The following is a 20,426-nucleotide window of genomic DNA, read 5'->3' as shown; positions in this document are numbered from 1 at the left end:
AATCTGGCTTACATCCAATGGCCTTAAACTAAATGATGATAAATCTGAGTTTCTGTTATTGGGATCAAAGCATATGTTAAGCAAAGTTGATTATCAGTCATGTCATGTCAACATCGGTAGCACTTGCATTACTCCGTCGAAAACAGCCCATAATTTAGGTGTCATATTTGATCAGGAAATGTCATTTCGAAGTCATGTAACTCATATTCAGCGGAATGTTCCATATCAGTTGCGTAATTTAAGTTTCATAAGGAAATATTTGTCTAAATCTGCAGCTAAGATACTTATTCATGCTTTGATTTCTTCTCGGTTGGATTTTTCGAATTCATTGTTGTGTAATCTTTCAAAAAAAGATGTCACAAAACTTCAACGGTTGCAAAATTCTGCTGCCCGATTGTTAACTTTTACTAATAAGTTTGATTCCATGTCACCAGTTCTCCGTTCCTTACATTGGTTACCTGTAGAAAAAAAGGATTTTTTTCAAGATTCTGTTCATTCAATTTATTCTTTCTCCCCAATATACATACGTAATTCTGTTCAAAAATACAATCCGGCACGAAGGCTACGTTCATCATCAGATGCATTCTTACTCCAAACACCCAGAGTAAAACATGGGTATGATGATCGTGCTTTTTCCGTTATGGGACCAAAATTGTGGAATCAGTTACCTCTTCAGTTAAGGGAACTGTCATCTACAGAGTCATTCAAATCCAAACTTAAAACTTATCTGTTCCTTTCATACTGAGGACTGTAATTGCTGTATGTTATTAATATTGGATGAATATTGTATTTTTAATTGGAATATGTTGTATTCTTTATTTGGTATATATTTGTTTTTGTTTACCATTTTCTTATTTGTTGTGAATATGTATATGCATGTAAATATTTGATATCTTTTCATTTTTGAAGCGCCATGAGCACTGAAAAGTGGACATGTGCGCTATACAAGTAGCCACTATTATTATTATTATTCTCCAATTTTTGACCTGTAAATCTAGTGTTTCAGCATATGTAACAATTGTACATCACAAAACCTTCCAAAACACATTTCAATTCTTATGTATTTTACTGTTTTTATATTTTCTTATGTATTTCTTTGTTTTTCAACTTTTGTGTTTTTTTTCTTTGTTTTCTGATTGGAAATTGTCAATAACCACTTTTCTACCACAATTAGCACAAAACTAATCAATGAAAGTGATTAATTGTAAAAAAAATAATCAGGTTTGTATGACTTTCATGACAGAGCACTGTTTTCCGTAGGAAATGTACACAGAATCACAAAATTGTGCCCGTTTCGGGGAGACATTCCGTTACAAAAATGGGCGTGACTTCGCAAAAGTATGCGCGGACGTCGCAAATTTGGTCTCAAAAGTTGCGCGAGACTTGAACAAACTAGTCAAGAAGCCTCGCGACGAGACTTCTCACGTTACAGAATTATAGCGCGAAACGTTGGGGGGGGGGGGGGGAGAGGATTCCGCCCCCCCCCCCCCCCCCGACCCTTTTAGGGGTAATGTTGCAGCAGGTAGTGTTTGTGCCCCAGGTGCCACTCTCAAGGAGCATATTTTCCCTGTCTACTTCATCTGGTTTTGGATTATAACACCCCATAGACATTTGCAGGGTGCTTCCATAATGTATACCTAACTATACGTAATACTTACATGTAGGGTTACATGTTTGCTAATAAAGCACAGGATATCTTGACTACATAAGCCATGAGTTATATAACTTGTGCAGTAGGAGTCCTCTTAACTATTATTTGTGAACATAGTGAACACGCAGCTGAGCAATACGAAGATGAAATATCACATAACATATGCAAAGCGCTTTGTGTGAGTTGTACTGGGATACTATGTACACATTTATAAATGTTTTCAAAGAAAAAGCTTAAAAGTGCAGTAACTTTTACTAACTGTCCACCATGTGCTCCCATTTTTGTGGTATGATTAACTTGATATGACTTGATATGACTTTATGATCACTTTAAGATAACGATTAACTGACTTATGACATGATGACGGAAGGAGCGGTTCAGAAGTGGTGCGAATCCATCTTTGGTATAAACCGTAGTTCTCCGGGATTCCTGTAAGTCCTCCGCCACCAGCACCACAACGAGACTTTGCAAACTTCATGAAAGTCCCTTCCATGCACTGGTCTTATCCACAGCACATCGATTTCCAGGAAGATAAGAGCGAGCAACAGAGATGGCTCCATTTTCAAGTTGTTGTGTTGCCCCTGGATGACTTGTCTCGATTTTTGATAGGATCACGTCAAACCAAGTCTGATACCTTGCGTAGTTGATACTTCCAAAGCTGAAGAAAAGCTCTGCCATGTCTCCCATGCATTTCTGGTACACCTTGAAGTTGCTTGTCTTCACGGCATAGATCAGCATGAAGACAAGACGAGAATGGTCTAGGAAGATCATCCAGAATTTGGCAGTCTTGCCCAACTCACCATTCCGGACTTTCTCTTGGTAGATGACATAGTCTCTCAATCACAAGAGAACAGATGGATCTTGTAGAGCAGCAAGAAGATTCTCTTTGTTACACTGCCCAATAAGAGCATCCATTACATCTGCGCCAGATTTGTCATGGGCTGGACTTCGTTGCATCATGACGTTTCGCGCTATAATTCTGTAACGCGAGAAGGCCTCGTCGCGAGGCTTCTTGACTTTGTTCAAGTCTTGCGCAACTTTTGAGACCAAATTTGCAACGTCCGCGCATACTTTTGCGAAGTCACGCCCATTTTTATAACGGAATGTCGCCCCAAAACGGGCACAATTTTGTGATTTTGTGTACATTTCCTATGGAAAACAGTGCTCTGTCATGAAAGTCATAAAAACCTAATTATTTTTACAATTAATCACTGTCAATGATTAGTTTTGTGCTAATTACGGTAGAAAAGTGGTCAGTGACAATTTCCAATGAAAAAACAAAGAAAAAACAAAAGTTGAAAAACACAGAAATACATAAGAAATTATGAAAACAAAAAAATACATATGAATTGAAATGAGTCTTAGAAGTTTTTGTGATGTACAATACATTGTTAAATATGCTAAAACAGCTTTACAGGTCAAAAATAAGATTCTCAATGCTTTTAATTTGGCCAAAATACGATCTTGAGCTTAATTTTGTGCTATCTATGGTAGAAAAGTGGTCAATGACAATTTCCAATGAAAAAAAAACAAAGAAAAAACAAGTTGAAAAAAAGAAATACATAAGAAATAATGAAAGCAATAAAATACATATGAATTGAAATGAGTCTTAGAGGTTTTTGTGATGTACAATTCTTAAATATGCTAAAACAGATTTACAGGTCAAAAATTAGACTCTAAATGCTTTTAATTAGGCAAAATATGATCTTGAGCTTAATTTGAATAATTAATTAATTAAAACTAGAAATTGATTATTTCAAATAATCTTATGAAACAATCGTATAGATTATGACGTGGAGCTCACGCATACAAAAGTTCATTGCGATCACACAACCAATGGCCGAGATCGGGGGGGGGGGGGGCGAATCTATACCCACCCCCCCCCCCCCCTCCCCAGTCTGAGCATAGCCATATAGTGGGGGCGCAAGGGAGTTTTGGTTCAAAATTTTCCAAAAGCACCAAAATTTGGCACACATGTAGCCCAAGCCATACTATTTCGATTTTTGATGGGCGCCAAGAAGGGCGTCCTCTGGGGCGGCCATTCTGGCAAAATCCAATATGGCCGCCATATAGGTTTAAAGGTCACCTGCACTTGAAAACATAAAAGTTTTACAATCATTTAAAAAGTCAGGATAAGAGGTTTTCTGGGTCAGGGAATTCGAATCTGAAGTTGTTTTTGTGGTTTGAAGTCAATTTTTCCTTATAAGGTCACCTAAAGGTCATATAGGGGTCAAGCCATTGTATTCATTACAGTTTATTGAAAAAAAAACTGGCTTGCCCATGGTCGATATTCCAGGAATGCCAGCCTTAGTAATAGAATTGCAATTGTCGACGGCTGAAAAAGGCTTATTTCTTGTGAAGGGCGCCCTCCAGGGCGGCATATTGGCAAAATCCAATATGGCTGCCACCTACGTTTACAAGCAAGTATAACAATTAAAAACCTTTAAAGTGTTACAATAATTTGAAAAGTCAGTTCTAGCGGTTTTATGGGTCAAGGAATTCGATTCTGAAATTATTTTTATGGTCTGATGTCAGCTTTTCCTTATAAGGTCTATCTAAGGATTATTTGGGGTCTAACCATTATATTCACAATAGGTGATTTAGAAAATGGCTTGCCTATAGTCAATATAGGAGGAATGCCAGCCCTGCTAATAGAATTGCAGTTGTTAAGGGCTGTGAGAGAGGGAGAGGTTGGCTTTCTCACGAGTAACATCAATATAAACTATCTGCTTTCATGTCAAGATATCAAACACTTTAGGTATACACTCATGAATTATAATAAGAACCCTTTTCTGAGAGTAATTAGGTTTAAGGGATCTTACTCAGATCCTCATTTCACAATTAAATTTGAAGACCTGATAACCCTTCAATTTCATTTTTAATGATTACTTACGGTAATTTTTTTTTCTGCATCATTTCAATTATGGCCTGTTATAATATGGCTACACAAGCTTTTAAAGGGGAAATCCGGACGATTATCAGCCGTTTCGTGTGTAAAGAACAATATTTCATGAACCTAATACCCTTTTCCCGACGAGAAAAGACCATCAGATACATTTACTATGACTTTTTTTTTTTAATAAGGTAATTCTTCATGTTCGAATCCGTCGCGAGCAGCCCTTCGTACTATCTGTCGCAGGATGCATTGCGCGTGACGTATCAGGCGCAGTTTCCTCAGCTGAGAGCACCGCGAGCGAAGCCCAGCTACGCATCGATCTCCCATTGCACTGCTGACTGCGGGCGGTATCTGCATGCCTGTGTGCCTTGTCGGCGCTACTGCAGGAGACCGTACACCGATTTAGGAGTGCTGTTGCCAAACGCTGTATTCCTTTATTCAAATAATCTTCGTTATATATCTATATAAAATCTTCAAAGATTAATGTAAAATAGTTGCAATGCTATAACATTTTCGTTTAAATTGAAATATGTATGTATTATGATACTGCCGTACTTATTAGTGTCCACCCCATCACTTACAATGCATTAGCTGTTGTCGGGCTGTTCAGGCGTACATTTACGTCTGCTGCTGCCAAGTGCTATCACAATCCGCGATCGTTTTTTCGACTTCTGAGTGTGAACAATCTGAAATCAGTCTGTCAATGTCAGAATTATTGCCTCTTTTGTTGTCCGAGACTGTTGAAAAGTGTGTCTGACGGTGATAAAATACGACAGTATACATGTAACTTGAACCGCGGAAGAAACGCCAGCGCCAGCTTGGTACCGCCGCCGCGCCGCGCCGGTAACTACGACCAGCAGCCCAATACACACAGCGTAATGGGGCTGCGTGTTGTAGCATTCAGGATCATGATAAGGTAGTATCGTGGATAAATATCAATTTAAAATCGAAATATTTCTTCAATTTGAAGACTTACTAGTAAAGTTGAAGTATTGACAACACCCTAACACTTGACACATAGGCATTTTTTCAATGAAGCAATAGATCATGCCGCGTGCATCCGCTGTGTGGTCAGAGACTGTTGAGCGGTACGCTACTACCGCTTGCTTGGCCCGTGTGGCACCGCTGGTGAAGCAGGGCTCCCCCGAGCCAGCTGACGCTCCAAGCAAAAAGCAATGTGAGGATGATACGTCACGCTGTCACGTGATCTTTCTCGCCGGCGTACAGAAATCGAACGGTTACGATTCAAAATTAGTGATGCTAAAAAATCGATTGTGGCGAGTTGGGAGGGTCTTTTTCAATGAAACTTAGTCATTATGGTCCTTTATTTATGTAGATTTTGGTTAATTTTTTCAAAATCGTCCGGACTTCTCCTTTAAGTAAGGTTCTGTCCAAAGCTATAATGGAATATCATAGTTCATGCCACAGTTATTTTTACATTACAGGCGCTAAGAAGAAATGTCCTCACCGACTGGTCATATTTGCGGAATTCAATATATTTGCATTTGCTTTAATGACAGCCAAAAGAGCTAGTTAGAATTATGGGTAATGCCCTTTCAAAGAGTTTTCAAGATGTGATTATTGGCTTATTATTTTCATCTTCATCTGCAAGGAATGGAATAAAAACATACATATATGAGAAATAGATTCCTACTGCTACCTTATATATTGCTAGTTTAGCAATAAGGGGAGGGGGCTACTCTCTTTATTACCATCGTTCTTGACGCTGCCACTAAAAAGAGAAGTGTTTTTATTTCTCTGTTGCAGTTCAGGGATCCTCAATCACAGTAGGTATTCATATTTCAGATTTAAATTCAGTGGAATGATAATTATGAAGATCACTCCTAATCAGGATGAAAAAAAGAAAAAAATCTGTCGTGTTCAAGGGAGTTTTTAGTACATCAGGTAGGCATCAATTTGCTATTTTCGAACTTGTTTAAGAAAGTTCGACTCTAAAGTCCTTACAGGAAATTTTATGTGCCTCCACAGCTAAATATGCCGTTCAGAGAACATGACGGTCCTGGTGACGCCATGTAGGGAAAAAGTATATTTCACAGGTGCCACAGTGACACCATTAACAGGGTACACATTAGATATGCTATAGTAAAGCTTTCATGACACCTTCTAGGGTCTATTAAGATTCTATCCAAAGTGCTTGGACGCAAATTGGTATGATATCACAAGACTTTATAAGTTGGTATCTCGTTAGTCTGAAGAATATAGGTTGCAACTCTACTCTCCGCAACATCTCTACGACGCACGTCTCCTGGAGACGAGCCCAATAGGATTCGCAGGAGAATCGAACATTTTCGATTTTTGCAGAGATTATTTCCGTCTTCCAGCTTGTCTCCGAGACGTTTCTGCGAAGTCTCCATCACTGTGGCCATGTAGATCGTGGGGACTAAATATGTCTGCAACATCTTCGAGATGTCCCCGCATCTTGTGGAGACCGTAATAACATAATGGCGAAGAAAGGGAGAAGTCGCTGAGAGAATACGTCTCTGATAAGTCCCTGCGACTGCAAAAGCCGTGCCAACATCCCCGTGACTTCCAAGCAAATAAGTTGTCCCTTTGCTTGAAGATGTCTTCCTGGAAATCGCGTTAGTTGTGACAGCGAAAATCATTTCTTCGAGACGCTGGCATTGCGACAATGTCTCCTCCCGTCAGATAGGCCCTCAATTCCCTCCCCCACACCAACTTTAAGTTTGCAGCATTATCAAACTACTGACCATGGCTCATCTGACAATTGCTCTAAATCGTGCATTTTCACATTCATTCATTCATTCATTCATTTCATTATTTTTTTCCATTTCGATGTTTTCCACCTCCCAATGCATGCCTTGAAACAGCTGTGGTGCAGAAGAATGAAATTTGGTACTGAAGCATTGGGGAGAGTGGCTGATAGTACTAGTAATTATTGCCATGTACCTGTGCCATCTTTCCTGCAACTCCACTCCCTGAAGTCAGGGATCATCATGACCCATCAAGCATGCTGTCATGATTCCAGTAGAAACTCACTTGCAGCAGCACTCATCTTCGAAATGTTGATACAGCGCCGCTAGAGCAGATAGGATGGTTTCTGATGATCTGCTCCTACGTTATGACGAGATGATGCCTACCCTCGTTGACGCTGGCTGCCCCATAAACCTTGTTGCTCATCAATCCTTGCTGGACATGAGCACGATTACTAAAGTAGTTAATGTGTCAGTGAGCTCTGGTTTGCTGACCCATACTACTTAGGCATTTTGCATTCCACATCAAAGCAAGTCTGAAATAATGTAGCACCGTGTCAGTGCCTGATGTGCTCTGGAAGAGAGGCATGCTGTACAGGAAAGAGCTGAAAAGGTCTTTATCTTTTCAATACCACGACCCACCCGTAACTCCGTCAGATCAAAGTGATTAAAAAAAGCACACTACCGAAAATGTGATGTTATGCTCATCCTTGCGATTGAATACTGTTTTCAGAAAATGCTTTCAGAAAACATTATGTCATCCTTTGTGGCCAGTAAGGATATCTTTGCGTAGATCGCATCTAAGATGTTGGAAAGCTGAAGGGTTGTGAGATCACAATTCCTGTTGGATATTTCCGTCTCGAATCAGGTGCTCAGGATGAGTTGTCCGTCCAATTTATTCTTGGATATCAGGATTCTGTGCGCTGATAAATGAGGGCAGTTCCTTATTTTTCAATCTTAATTTTCAGGGAGACGCTACGCTCTTCCAATCATAAGTTGAGATTTGAGTGGTGCCATCACCATCTCTTGTCAGAGGACTGCACAGTGTTGCTGCACAAAAATGTTAAGATTATTTTCTTTAGGATCAGTGTCCCATACAACATCAATAGGTGTTCAGTCTCCCTAGTCATCTGCGCTTTCAATAAAGAAACGGTTCCGTTTGATAAAAAGAGAATAAAAAAGGATAAGAAAAAACTTTCAGCTGAATTGTCTTCACGTACTCTGATAAGATACTGCCATTAAAGGACTTTAATGATCGAATTTAGTTAACTGCCCCTAGAAGACTGTCTGTCAAGGGAGAGTAGGTATACACCAATTTCAGCAGGAGGAAAATCATATCGCTTGCCAGCTGGAAAGTTATGTAATTGACCATGAAAGGTGACGAGGTGGCTCAGTCGGTAGCGTATGGCTTGCGGTCTAAAGACTTGTGTTCCGGCGCGGGTTCGAGTCCCACTTATCTCACCTCTAGCTGAGCAATGGTGTGTGTAGTAGAGGCACAACACTTTGCACCTCATCACTTGGATATAAAAAGTGGAAGTCCCTTGTGTGTAAGAATCGCAAACCCAGACAGATGAAAAGATCCCGAATCGGAATTCCGTTATCGGAAAACTCAAGATGCATAAATCGGTAAAGTGGTCCACCCCAAGTACATACAACTGACCAGCTACATAGTTGTATACGGGCTATCCAGCTATCTCGTCAGAAGGAAAAAAAAAGAAGATAAAATAAGATTAGGCGTGTTATTACCCTCTTTGCCATTGGACCCTGATTCGGTACCTTGGAATAGGACGGCGGCCGTATTTAAGCATGTATATATTATAGACATGTATATATATATATATATATATATATATATATATATATGTATATATATATATATATATATATATATATATACGTTGAACGATGTACAATTGGCCATTTTCGGGCTTTTCGATATTCAAACCCTTGTAAAATTGTCACCTGGGGGTGTTTTTCGTGGTGTTAGGTATCATTTGGTAGAGGAGGGTTGTACCTTTCAGAAAATATATACTTTGTAGTGTTCTTACTGCATTTTCTTTAAAAAATAATGCCTTGAAGCTGAAAAAATTGACAAAAATGCATATTTTGGGAAAAAATCCCAGAATCACACGTCTTAATTTTTGTTCTAATGCAATTCTACAGCTTTGATTTTCCTTGTGAGTAAGCCCACACACTTCAACTATTTAATCAAGTACTTCTGCCATGGACGTGTGTATTATTTATCTTATCAGGAAACGTTGAATTCACTTATGTCTGAAAAAGAACGTCTCTGAATGAATTATCTTTTCCTTGACGCCAAAAATTCAGGATGACTATGAAAACATGTAAGGCCATATTTATTTAGCGTCTTATCCATACTACCATTCCATCAAAATTTGTGAGTGAGCTGTGTGAAATAATCGTGTGGTGGTTCATTAAAGAAAATTATACTGAATAACCATCAGAGATGTTCAGTTGTTTAATGTTGTCATTAATGACAGTGGATTATGCTTGAGATAAAAAGTGGTTATCAGTATGTCAGTGTGAGCCAGGCGACTATGATGATTGGCAAATTTAGTAGCATACTGTCCACAAAAATGAGTTCTGGTTGAAAACCCGAATTGGCGAATGTCTCTGATCAAAACGAATGTCCCTGATTGAAAGTCTCTGAAGGGATATTCCCTCATCTGACACTTTCGCACTGCATGATACTTTATTTGCGTGCTTATTTTACGCACTGACGAGCCATCCTGGAATCGAGTCAGCACAGTTAAACGACAGATATGCCCACAAATCTTAAAAATGTGAGTAATAACAAAAACTTTCCTGGTGATTGTGCCGATTATTAGAATTATTATTCCGTACATTTGCCAATCAGTATCATTTGTGAAATTATGTATTTTAATCTTTGGATTAGAGGTAAATTAAAAAAGGATAGACAGTAAATATGTAAGAATCTGCACGAAAATCAAAGACCGCACGTCTCTGAACAAAATGAAAAACGTCTCTGAAAATTACTGTTTCATGAAATAAAGACATCCACTATACAAATTATGAGAACATTAAAGTAAATTTATGTCTGGATGGGCTCAGTTAGTATAATAGGAACAAGTAGAACCAAGTTATTACGGGCGTGTTGTAATATTACGAAAAATGAAGCTTCCTGAAAGATGTTGAAAATATGTAAAAGAGTTTAAAATTTAAGATTTTCTGTTGATTGAGCAAGTGTAAACACATAGCCACGACAGAAAATATGTTTTATGACTAGTAATAGGTCAATACTCTATGATTATTATGTAGTAGTCACTTTAGTTTACGTATTTTTTTGTGAGAGAGGCAGAAATGTAAGAAAAACAGGTTTAGGTCAGAGACGTTCTCTGAACAAATAGGATCTGCTCTCAAACCAATATCAATGACCCACCATGGCGAATTGGTGCCTATGTTTGTAGCACATTGTTTCCTCAATCCAAATATAATGCCAATATCTTGTAAAAATCAAACCCATTAAGTACTGATAATCAAAGATGTTTACGTCAGAGACGTTACATTGAACGTTTTACACATTTTCAACTACTACACTAAGAAGTAGATATTTCATTATTCCACAGTATATGGCCCTCGTATACATACATCGTTCTAGGTAATTTACGCAATCTAAAAACAATGTTGATTTTATAATTTTGATCAGAGACGTTCATTTGCGCGTACATTGTTCTTCCAGTGCATGATAAATTTATTTTAATATCATTTTAACTCTATCTTTTTTTTTCTTACAGCAAGATGGGAAGACCGGATGGATTTTAAATGCTCCGAATATTAAAATTTCGTCCTGCTCAGGATCTTTAGGCTCAGTCATGTTCATGGAGCCTACAAGTACCAGACAACGGCCGTGGTACTGGCAAGACCGGACGGACATCTTGGAGGTGCCATCTGTTTACAAAATAATGACTATCCCAACCCCTGTTTCAGGTAGCAAGCGACGCAGTCGGTACCATGCACTGATTGAGGACATGGAATACCAAGTGGAGGGGAAATACAATTCAATGTTATAACGCGGACTCTGTTTTTAATGCACATCACTACGTTTGCTTTTGAAGCTGTAAAATCTGAAGCTTACACGCTAAGAAATAAATGTTCAAATTTGCACCTAATTTGTAACAATAGCAGCACACCTGCGGTGCATACTTGCACCCTTAATTGTGCTTAATTGCACCCTTAATTAACTGCCTTTTTGAGGTTTTGCTAATTTCTGCAAACAAGTTCTCGTTCAGTTGATAAGAATATGCAAATGAGTGAGCTAACCATGTCATAACCTCACAATTTTCCTTTTATCGTGTACAAAAAATAACGAAAATTCAATTTTTCTGTCTTTGAAATCTGAAACCTGATGCTATTCCAGGTTGATTACCTTCAGAATGGTAATCAGTTAGATATACCCGGATTAAAGCCTCGGGCATAATTATGTTTGAATGAAAAACTGAAAATTTCAAAAGTTTATGTGCAAACATTATGGCAAGTTGTGAGGGGATGACAAGCTCAATTTGCCATTAGCATATTCATGAAAACTGTTTCCTGAAAAATTAGCGAAACTTAGCAAAACGTCATAACTTCATTATTTTTTTCTTGAGCTCGTAAGATTTTATTCTTTCTTATCAGCGGCTAGCTCATATTTGGGCTGAATTTCCCCTGTAATGACTCCTTTTCTCTTAGAAGTAAGGTGAGATGTTCTGGTGGTATTATTTTTGAGGTTTGTAAGCCAAATACATGAGCAAAGGTAAAATACTAACATCTATGATGAAACAAGAAAATGTCTATTAAAAATGTCCCTTTACTTTGTTTCCTCTACAACACAATACTTATGTATCGCCTTCGAGTAGAAAGAAGGATTGATAATCCCCTACCGATGTGACAGGTAAAATGTGATATTGTAATGTTATCATTGTCAACCTCTTGAAAGAGGTTTTCAGTTCATTTTTGGTCAAACTTTGCTGTACCACACCGTTGATATTCTTTTGAGTTTGGCGTTTACAGTTTATATTTGCGATAGTATACAAAAAAGCACAGCGGAATTTGAGGCTTCTAGGATGAGTATAGGTTAATTACAGCTTTCTGAGACGACGTCATAATAGTGGCCCAGGTACGGTCCCTAATAAAAATCCGAACTGGCCTGACATACACATACAATCATATTTGAGGTATAGTGGTCAAATTAAAATAGTATTAGTAAATTCGTGTTTACCTTTGTTATAAAATTGGACTACATTTGAAAGAAAACATATACAATATTGATAGCATGTGGGCACACCTTCGCATACACCGGAAGGTGAAATACAAAGTAGTGGTCATCATAAACAAAAACAATTCTTGACATATGCCTCGGTAAATGATTTCTCAATGATAGTGGAATGTTGAGTTACGAGCATCTTTTAAGATAGGGAGTTTGGTGTTTAATCCTAGTGATAACTTACAGCCGAAACGTCCCTGATGGAAAAGTTAATGTCTCTGATATAAACAAATAATTCAGGTAAGGTAGTCAAAATTGCAAGTATTTCATGTAATTTTTATCTGTCTGTCATTCAAACGTGTTGTAAGATATGAATAATATAACAAGGACAGGTTTGTTGTTGATTTTTGGTGTAGAAATCGAAATTCCTCTTACAATTTGAGGTTTGCAGTTACAATCGGTTATTATGAAAAATAATTCAAGTTGAAATTACCATTCTGAATTGTTCACAAAAGATAAACATGTGTTTGATAAAAGAATAATGTTGTTTGTTCACAAACCTCGTAATTATGGATCAAAGGACATCGTTTTTATTGTCTATGTCTGAGGAACGTCTATGAGTGAAACCTGAACGTCTCTGATCAAAACATGGCTTACTTTCAGCATCTGTAAAGGGCTTTTATGAGAATTTGACCAAACGAAATGCACTAAATTCATTATTAGTATCTAGTGAACATTAACATTTAAACAAATGAGACCCCTCCTATATGTTTTGTTCAAATGAGATGAAAGTGAAGATAAGAATATAAAAATCTCTGCTTAAATGACAAAAACTCCACTTTTACTTTAACTTCCATGTGTATTAGCTTTTGTAAACTTCACAGGAGGTAAACAATATTTTAGGAACAAATTAACACAGTCTTCAAAAGCATGAACAAGATGAAAATATATTCATTTGAATGTATTTCTACCCTTCATTTGAATTTTCACTAAAACAATGTTTATTTTAGTCAGAGACGTTCGCCAATATGTCACAGTTCTATCTAATCTTGAATAAAAACAACACCCTTGGAGATATCCCAGTATAATCGGGTTTCCAAGAAAGCTGATATCAATGACACTGAGATATATTTATATCAGTGAGTAACGTTTTTTTAATTTTGACCCCTGATTTGCCCAATTGTACATCGTTCAACGTTTTCACCCATATATATATATATATAGTATATATTGAAACAAAGAAAGGCAAAACTGACCAGAAACAATTGATAAATAGTGAGAACTTTGAGCAAAGAAAATGAGAAAAGAAAACGAAACCAATGGAAGCCCGTTTTCTGTGCTCAAAGATTTCAATATATATATATATATATATATATATATATATATATATATATGTGTGTGTGTGTGTGTGTGTGTGTGTGTTTGTGTGACCGTGCACCTCAAAACGAACATAAAGTCGCACACACTGATTTTGCGTGAGGACTGAAAATACGTGAAATGGGTCCACCTTGCAGAACTTGACTTTTTCATATTTTCTGAAAGCGCGGGTCTTCTTTTACATTATGCTATATCATAAAACGGGCAGGAAAGTGTTTTTTTAGCAGTTTATCTCAAACATTTTTGGTAGAATAGTGTGATTAGGTGTGTCTTTAGAATCACTTTTTCATTTCTGAAAAACCTTGTCCACACTCTTCACTTTCAACTCTAATTACTTTTGAAAGGATAGTGCTACTGCTTTGAAAGTTAACATTAATTATGGAAAGAATGTGTTAATGAGGCATGCTTAATTTTAGTTTAGTCTGGTAATCCCTTCATTGTTGTTACTCTGGTGGTTTACTTCCTGTTTTTTGTCCCATTCATCGCACAGCCAGCACGGTTTGGTAAGATTAAGCGCTTGAATAGACACTGTACTTCAGAGCCTCTTTTCTCAGTTCACACTTTTCCTGAGTTTGTGCTTTCTTCCAATATTTAGATAGGTTAGGAGAGTCCATTTGATTTGAGTTATACATCATTTTAAAGCTTGAAGTCTGCTCTTTCAGAATAATGATCGTAACTAAAAATTCATGTCTGGCGACTTTTTGTTTGTTTTGTGGTGCAGGGTCACATATATATATATATATATATATATATATATATAGCTTAAATATGTATATTTTTTCATTTATTTATCATAATCATTATTGATATGTAGGGGGATGGAACCGCTCTTGGCCCTAATTGACCATTATGAAGGAGTATGGAAGAGGCGACAAATGAGACAGAATAGGGGTACCAGTGAATTGCAGTTAAATGCTCACAGACACCTTTTCGAAAAATGCACAAAATGCCTGATTTGACTCTTATTTGACCTTGGAAGTGACCTTGAGAGGTGAGAGTGACCTTGAACTGCAGAAATGATATTTAGAATCACATTCTCTAACCCCGTAAAATCTTTCACATGGGATTCATAACTTTAATCAACCTTTTCAATTTTTAACTGCAGTTGACCTTTAACCCGGATGGCGGCCATAATGGATTTCACCAATATGGCGGCCCCAAGGGTTTTTAGTCTTGGCGCCCATCAAAAATCGAAAGAGTATGGTACAAGGGACCTATGAGCCAAATTTGGTGCTTTTGGAAGAATCTGAAACAAACCGCCCATTTTGAGCCCTTAGGCCCCCAACTAATACAATTCCGGACCTTTTAATTTCACCTAGAACAGCCACTTTTTGTTCCTGTTAACATCTTGATTATGTTTGGGTATGTCATGGGGATCCTGAAAATGTACGTTTCGAGGAGTCCGGGGGGGGGGGATGCACGGTAACCCCACCCCCCCCCCCCCATAGGTACCCTACTAAAAGTAAACATCCTTTGTATGCCTCCGCCACGAAGTGGTGCCGGAGGCATTAAGCCCCAGTCACATAATGCTCTGCGTCCGACGTTACGTCCAAAATAGTCATTTTTTCTGCGGACTCCCGCGGATCCTTTGCCGTCACCAGAACATCTTTACAAAACATACGGGGATAAAATGCGTGCGATACGGACAAATACGACCAGATGCGAACACTTGCGTCCACTTGCGGATATTCTTACGAATTGGTACATAATAGTTCTGAACACTTGCGGAGAGTTGCGGATATTTTCGGATAGTTACGGATAGTTACAGATTGTTATGAATAATTATGGACAATGTGGTTTTATGTGACGATTCCTGCTAAGTCAGTGTATTATGACAGCAAGGTTATCACATATTGTACTGTCTTACATTGTACACTGGGAAAACTGAAATTGAAGTACGTACAAGTTGTGAAAAAATTTCGTAATCCTTTAATTTGCTTAACAGTAATAAAAGATAAATGAAATTTTGAACTTGAAGTTTAAATTTTATTAGTGCAACTCAAATATGAATAAACGTCATAAATGTTAAGAATACATAACATAATTATACCACAAATGAAATACAATATACATCGATAAGTTAAACATTAGAGTAAGAAAATATTACTTATAGTCATGGAATAGACAAACTGTGGCAATGCTGTCGTTGTGCAGCGATATTCATGACTTATTGGGTTATGTTAAGGGGATTTTTAGAATAAAGCAATGCTTATCAAATTTCCAGAAAAAAAGACATCAAGACTTTCAAACACCCCTCCCACATCCAAGTGCAATAAATATATATATATATATATATAGATAGATAGATAATGTAATACACATTCTATGGAGCGTAAAGTGGGTAACACTATTATACGAATAATGACTGCCATGAGGGGCACAGTTAAAATTATGGGCCCAAGGTGATATGAAAAACATAACTATGCCCGAAGCGAAGCTGAGGGCATAGTTATGGTTTTAACATCACCGAGGGCCTACATAATTTTAACTGTGCCCCGTATATCAAGCTGTCGTTATTTGTTTCATATACCGAAAATATAGATTCCGAAATATAGATACCGTAGCACTCGTAATCAACGCTGATCGACAGCGCGGCGGTCGCATCATTGGTGCGTACATGGAGTGATCTATGTGTACGGGGTTGCGACTGTCTCCAAACCTATTTACAGGCCACAGTTAATCAACTGTGCCCCGGGCACAGTAAATCATGACGTCATTTTGATCAAAAATGGGGCACAGCTATTTTCATGACTCCACTTTTAACCAATCAGATGAGAGGGATCTATATATGAGGTATATAAAGAGAAATAATAAATTCGTTCTCATTTTATATAGTTATCGCTGTCCCACACCTTCCCCGGCCAAAAGAGTGAATAAAATGCTGCAACCCCATCCCCTACCCAAAATATTGCCTTTTTCGAAAAAAAAAAGATATATATATATACCTTTAACGAGTGTAAGAAAAAAAGTTCAGCACCAAGGGACAACCGATGTCATTGAGTATATGGGTGCCACCTAAAATGACCATTTGTGGTAGAAATTTCATAATTTGACCATGCGGTTATAGCTGCCTCTCCACCGCTCCAACTGTGTTGTAGTATTCCTTCAGGTAAATGCGCTGCAGCTTGTGGCTTTCCACGAGTCTCTGTGTTCCCATGCGAGTGCAAAACGGAAAACGTCGAAGGACGTAATCGTCCTCAGCATCCGTAACTGTCCGCAAAAATCAGTAAGCGGACGAATGTGTTGTGATACGTTAACTTGCGGTTAATTTCGGATACTTACGGTGGACGTAAACGAACGCAAACGGACGGGAGGTAAACAATTTTGCGGATGGTCTGCGTCCAAGCTACGGATAGTTCCGTTCAGTTACGGATAGTTACGTTTGGTTACGGTTACTTGCGTAAGTCAGCATCCGTGAATTCCCTCTGCGAAATTTTGAACATTTCAAAATTTTGCAGGCTTGGCGCCGTCATTTTGCGTTTCTTTACGGATAATTTACGGACAGTTACGTCTACATACGACCCTGCGGATGCCTGCGTCCACGTTGCGTCCACCTGCGTTCACTCATCCGTATCCATCCGCGGCGGACATAACACATCGTAAAGCACTGTGTGACTGGGGCATTATGTTTTCGGGTTGTCCGTCCGTCCGTACGTCCGTACGTCCGTACGTCCATACGTCCGTACGTCCGTCCGCATTCGTTTACACGATAACTTGAGTAATATTAACTGGAATTTTACCAAACTTGATCCAAGCGTAAAGTATGACGGGGCAATTACTTGATTAGATTTTGGGTGAAGTTGACTAAGGGTCAAAGGTCAAAGGTCAAGGTCAAATCATGAAATTGTATCTGTTTACGTGATAACTGAAGACTGGATCAAGCAAATTTCACCAAACGTTGTCCGAGGATAATGTATGGTAGGACAATTACTTGATTGATTTTTGAGTGAAATCGGACAGAAGTCAAAGGGCAAAGATCAAGGTCAAATCCTAAAATGTATCTGTTTATGTGATAACTCAAAACTGGATGGAGCAGCTTTCCCCAAACTTGGTCCAAGGGTGATGTATGATAGGGCAATTAGTTGAGTAGATTTTAGTGACATTGGCAAGAGGTCAAAGGTCAAAAGGTCAAGGTCAAATGCTAAAAATGTTGCTATTTCCTCCATATCCATTGCATGCCCAAAGGTATTTTCTTGAAACTTAGTGTAGACATGTACTACTGCATAAAGATTCTCTAGAGAGAGTTTCATGTCATAACGTCAATGGTCAAAAGGTCAAAGGTTAGGTGAAAATGTTACAATTTCACTTTTCTCGCAGATGGTTCAATGTATCTTCATTGAACTTGGTACATATCCATGTACTGAGAGGCAGGGATTATCTAGGGAATTTAGGGGTCATGGGTCAATAGTCAGGGGTCAAAGGTCAAGGTCAACTCCTCAATATTTTACTATTTCCCTAATATACTAGTATATATGTGACCCTGCACCTCAAAACAAACAAAAAGTCGCCAGACATGAATTTTTAGTTAAGACCTTATTCTGAAAGAGCAGACTTTAAGCTTTAAAATGATGTATAACTCAAATCAAATGGACTCTCCTAACCTATCTAAATATTGGAAAGAAAGCACAAACTCAGGAAAAGTGTGAACTGAGAAAAGAGGCTCTGAAGTACAGTGTCTATTCAAGCGCTTAATCTTCACCAAACCGTGCTGGCTGTGCGATGAATGGGACAAAAAACAGGAAGTAAACCACCAGAGTGACAACAATGAAGGAATTATCAGATTAAATTGAAATTAAGCATGCCTCATTAACATATTCTGTTTATAATTAATGCCAACTTTCAAAGCAGTAGCACTATCCTCTCAAAAGTTATTAGAGTTGAAAGTGAAGAGTGTGGACAAGGTTTTTCAGAAATGAAAAAGGGATTCTAAAGACAAACCTAATCACACTATTCTACCAAAAATGTTTGAGATAAACTGCTAAAAAAACACACTTTTCTGCCCGTTTCATGTTACCAAATTTTAGCATAATGTAAAAGAAGACCCGCGCTTTCAGAAAATATGAAAAAGTCAAGTTCGGCTAGGTTGACCCATTTCACTTATTTTCAGTCCTCACGCAAAATCAGTGTGTGCGACTTTATGTTCGTTTTGAGGTGCACGGTCACATATATGCAATGCTTGCATTATTATTTTTAAAATTCAATATACAATATGTACTGATTACCTAATGGATATTCTCTTGGAAATTTCCTGTAAGAAGGTCATAGGTCAAAGGTTAAGGGTCAAAGCAAAGTTTTGATGCAAAAAAAAATCTATTTTGCACTGTTATTACACTCTTTCTTCATACCTTAAGAATTACTCAATGCATAAACTTTTAAAAGGGTCAGTCAGAAGTTAAGTAAAAATCCTCAATTCCCCCAATACATGTACCTGAACTCTTTCTTAGACAATTATAGCAAACCTAATTCAAGGGAAGTGAACATTCAAGATATTTCTGACAAATCTGTCATTTCAATATTTTGCCAGTTGTGTGAAACTCATTACACGTTGTGAAGACATTGTACTATACACCTATTGGGAGAATCATGCATTATGGCGGAGGCATCAGTCGCCATAGCGGCATTTCTAGTTTTATCTAATCAATATTATCCTCCCTCTTTTTTGTTTGTAATGAAGTGTCCTATAATTATCCTCTTCCCATTCGTCTCTCAAGCGTAACAATATACAGCATAATTAGTACAAAACACTGCATAATGTATACAAACAAAACAGACGTACACTGCAAAAAGTCCGGTGTTAAATAGCGAACACCGAGCTGGTGTCAAATTTTCGGTGCTCATTTATGGTGTTAAATTAACACCTCCGGGTGTCATTTCCAAATATAAAACTGTTTTTTGAAGAGTTTCTTAGTAACTGCACTTCTTGTTGATTTTGAATTCAAACAAGACGATCAAGAATTTTACATTAAAATCCTAGATTTTTGAAAAAATGTGAAAATAAATTTACACCACAGTAACACCAGATGGTGTGGTCTCTTATTGAAGCTGGACGGGTGTTAAACCATTGATATTAACACTAACAAATATCGAATCAACACCATGTGGTGTTATTTTTGAAGTAACACCAGTACAGTGTCAAAATAACACCAGGTACAGTGTCAAATTAACACCACGAAGTGTCAGGTGAACACTTTTCAACACCATAACAGTGCATTTCCTACACCTGTGGGTGTGGTCCTCTATTGAAGTTACAGGTGTTAAATCTAACACCGATGTTTTTACTGTGTACAGTGAATTAATATCCTTGTCATTTGATTTTGAATGAAGGACTTTTGTCTGGTTGATATAACAACACAATTCGTGGTCAAAATTCAAAATAGTGGTCCTTGAAATGCATTATCATAAAAACATAAAAATCTTACAAATTGGTGAACGCAATCATTCTTTGATCCAAACGAAACTTCCGCGTACATTTACAATTCAGCCATCAAGACAAAATAATACTTGGTACTCTGTCACGTGAGTGACTTTTTTTTTTCTCTGCTACTC

General features: G+C 37.8%; 1 protein-coding gene across 1 annotated transcript in view; it reads right to left on the bottom strand.

The window, feature by feature from the left end:
* Positions 1 to 16,941: 16,941 nt before the first annotated feature.
* Positions 16,942 to 20,426, bottom strand: part of LOC139720644 (uncharacterized) — a 103,146-nt gene continuing 99,661 nt past the window's right edge. Inside the window, exon 12 of the mRNA XM_071632000.1 lies at positions 16,942 to 17,025. Within this exon, the coding sequence (XP_071488101.1) occupies positions 16,942 to 17,025 (84 nt within the window). The remainder of the gene's footprint in view (positions 17,026 to 20,426) is intronic.

This window comes from Diadema antillarum, unplaced genomic scaffold (genome assembly GCF_040938485.1).
Source record: "Diadema antillarum isolate AM-2024a unplaced genomic scaffold, OU_Dant_1.0 scf00000131, whole genome shotgun sequence".
Lineage (NCBI taxonomy): Eukaryota > Metazoa > Echinodermata > Echinoidea > Diadematoida > Diadematidae > Diadema > Diadema antillarum.
Note: the sequence above shows the minus strand (reverse complement) of the source record. Positions and strands in the feature narration are given on the sequence as shown.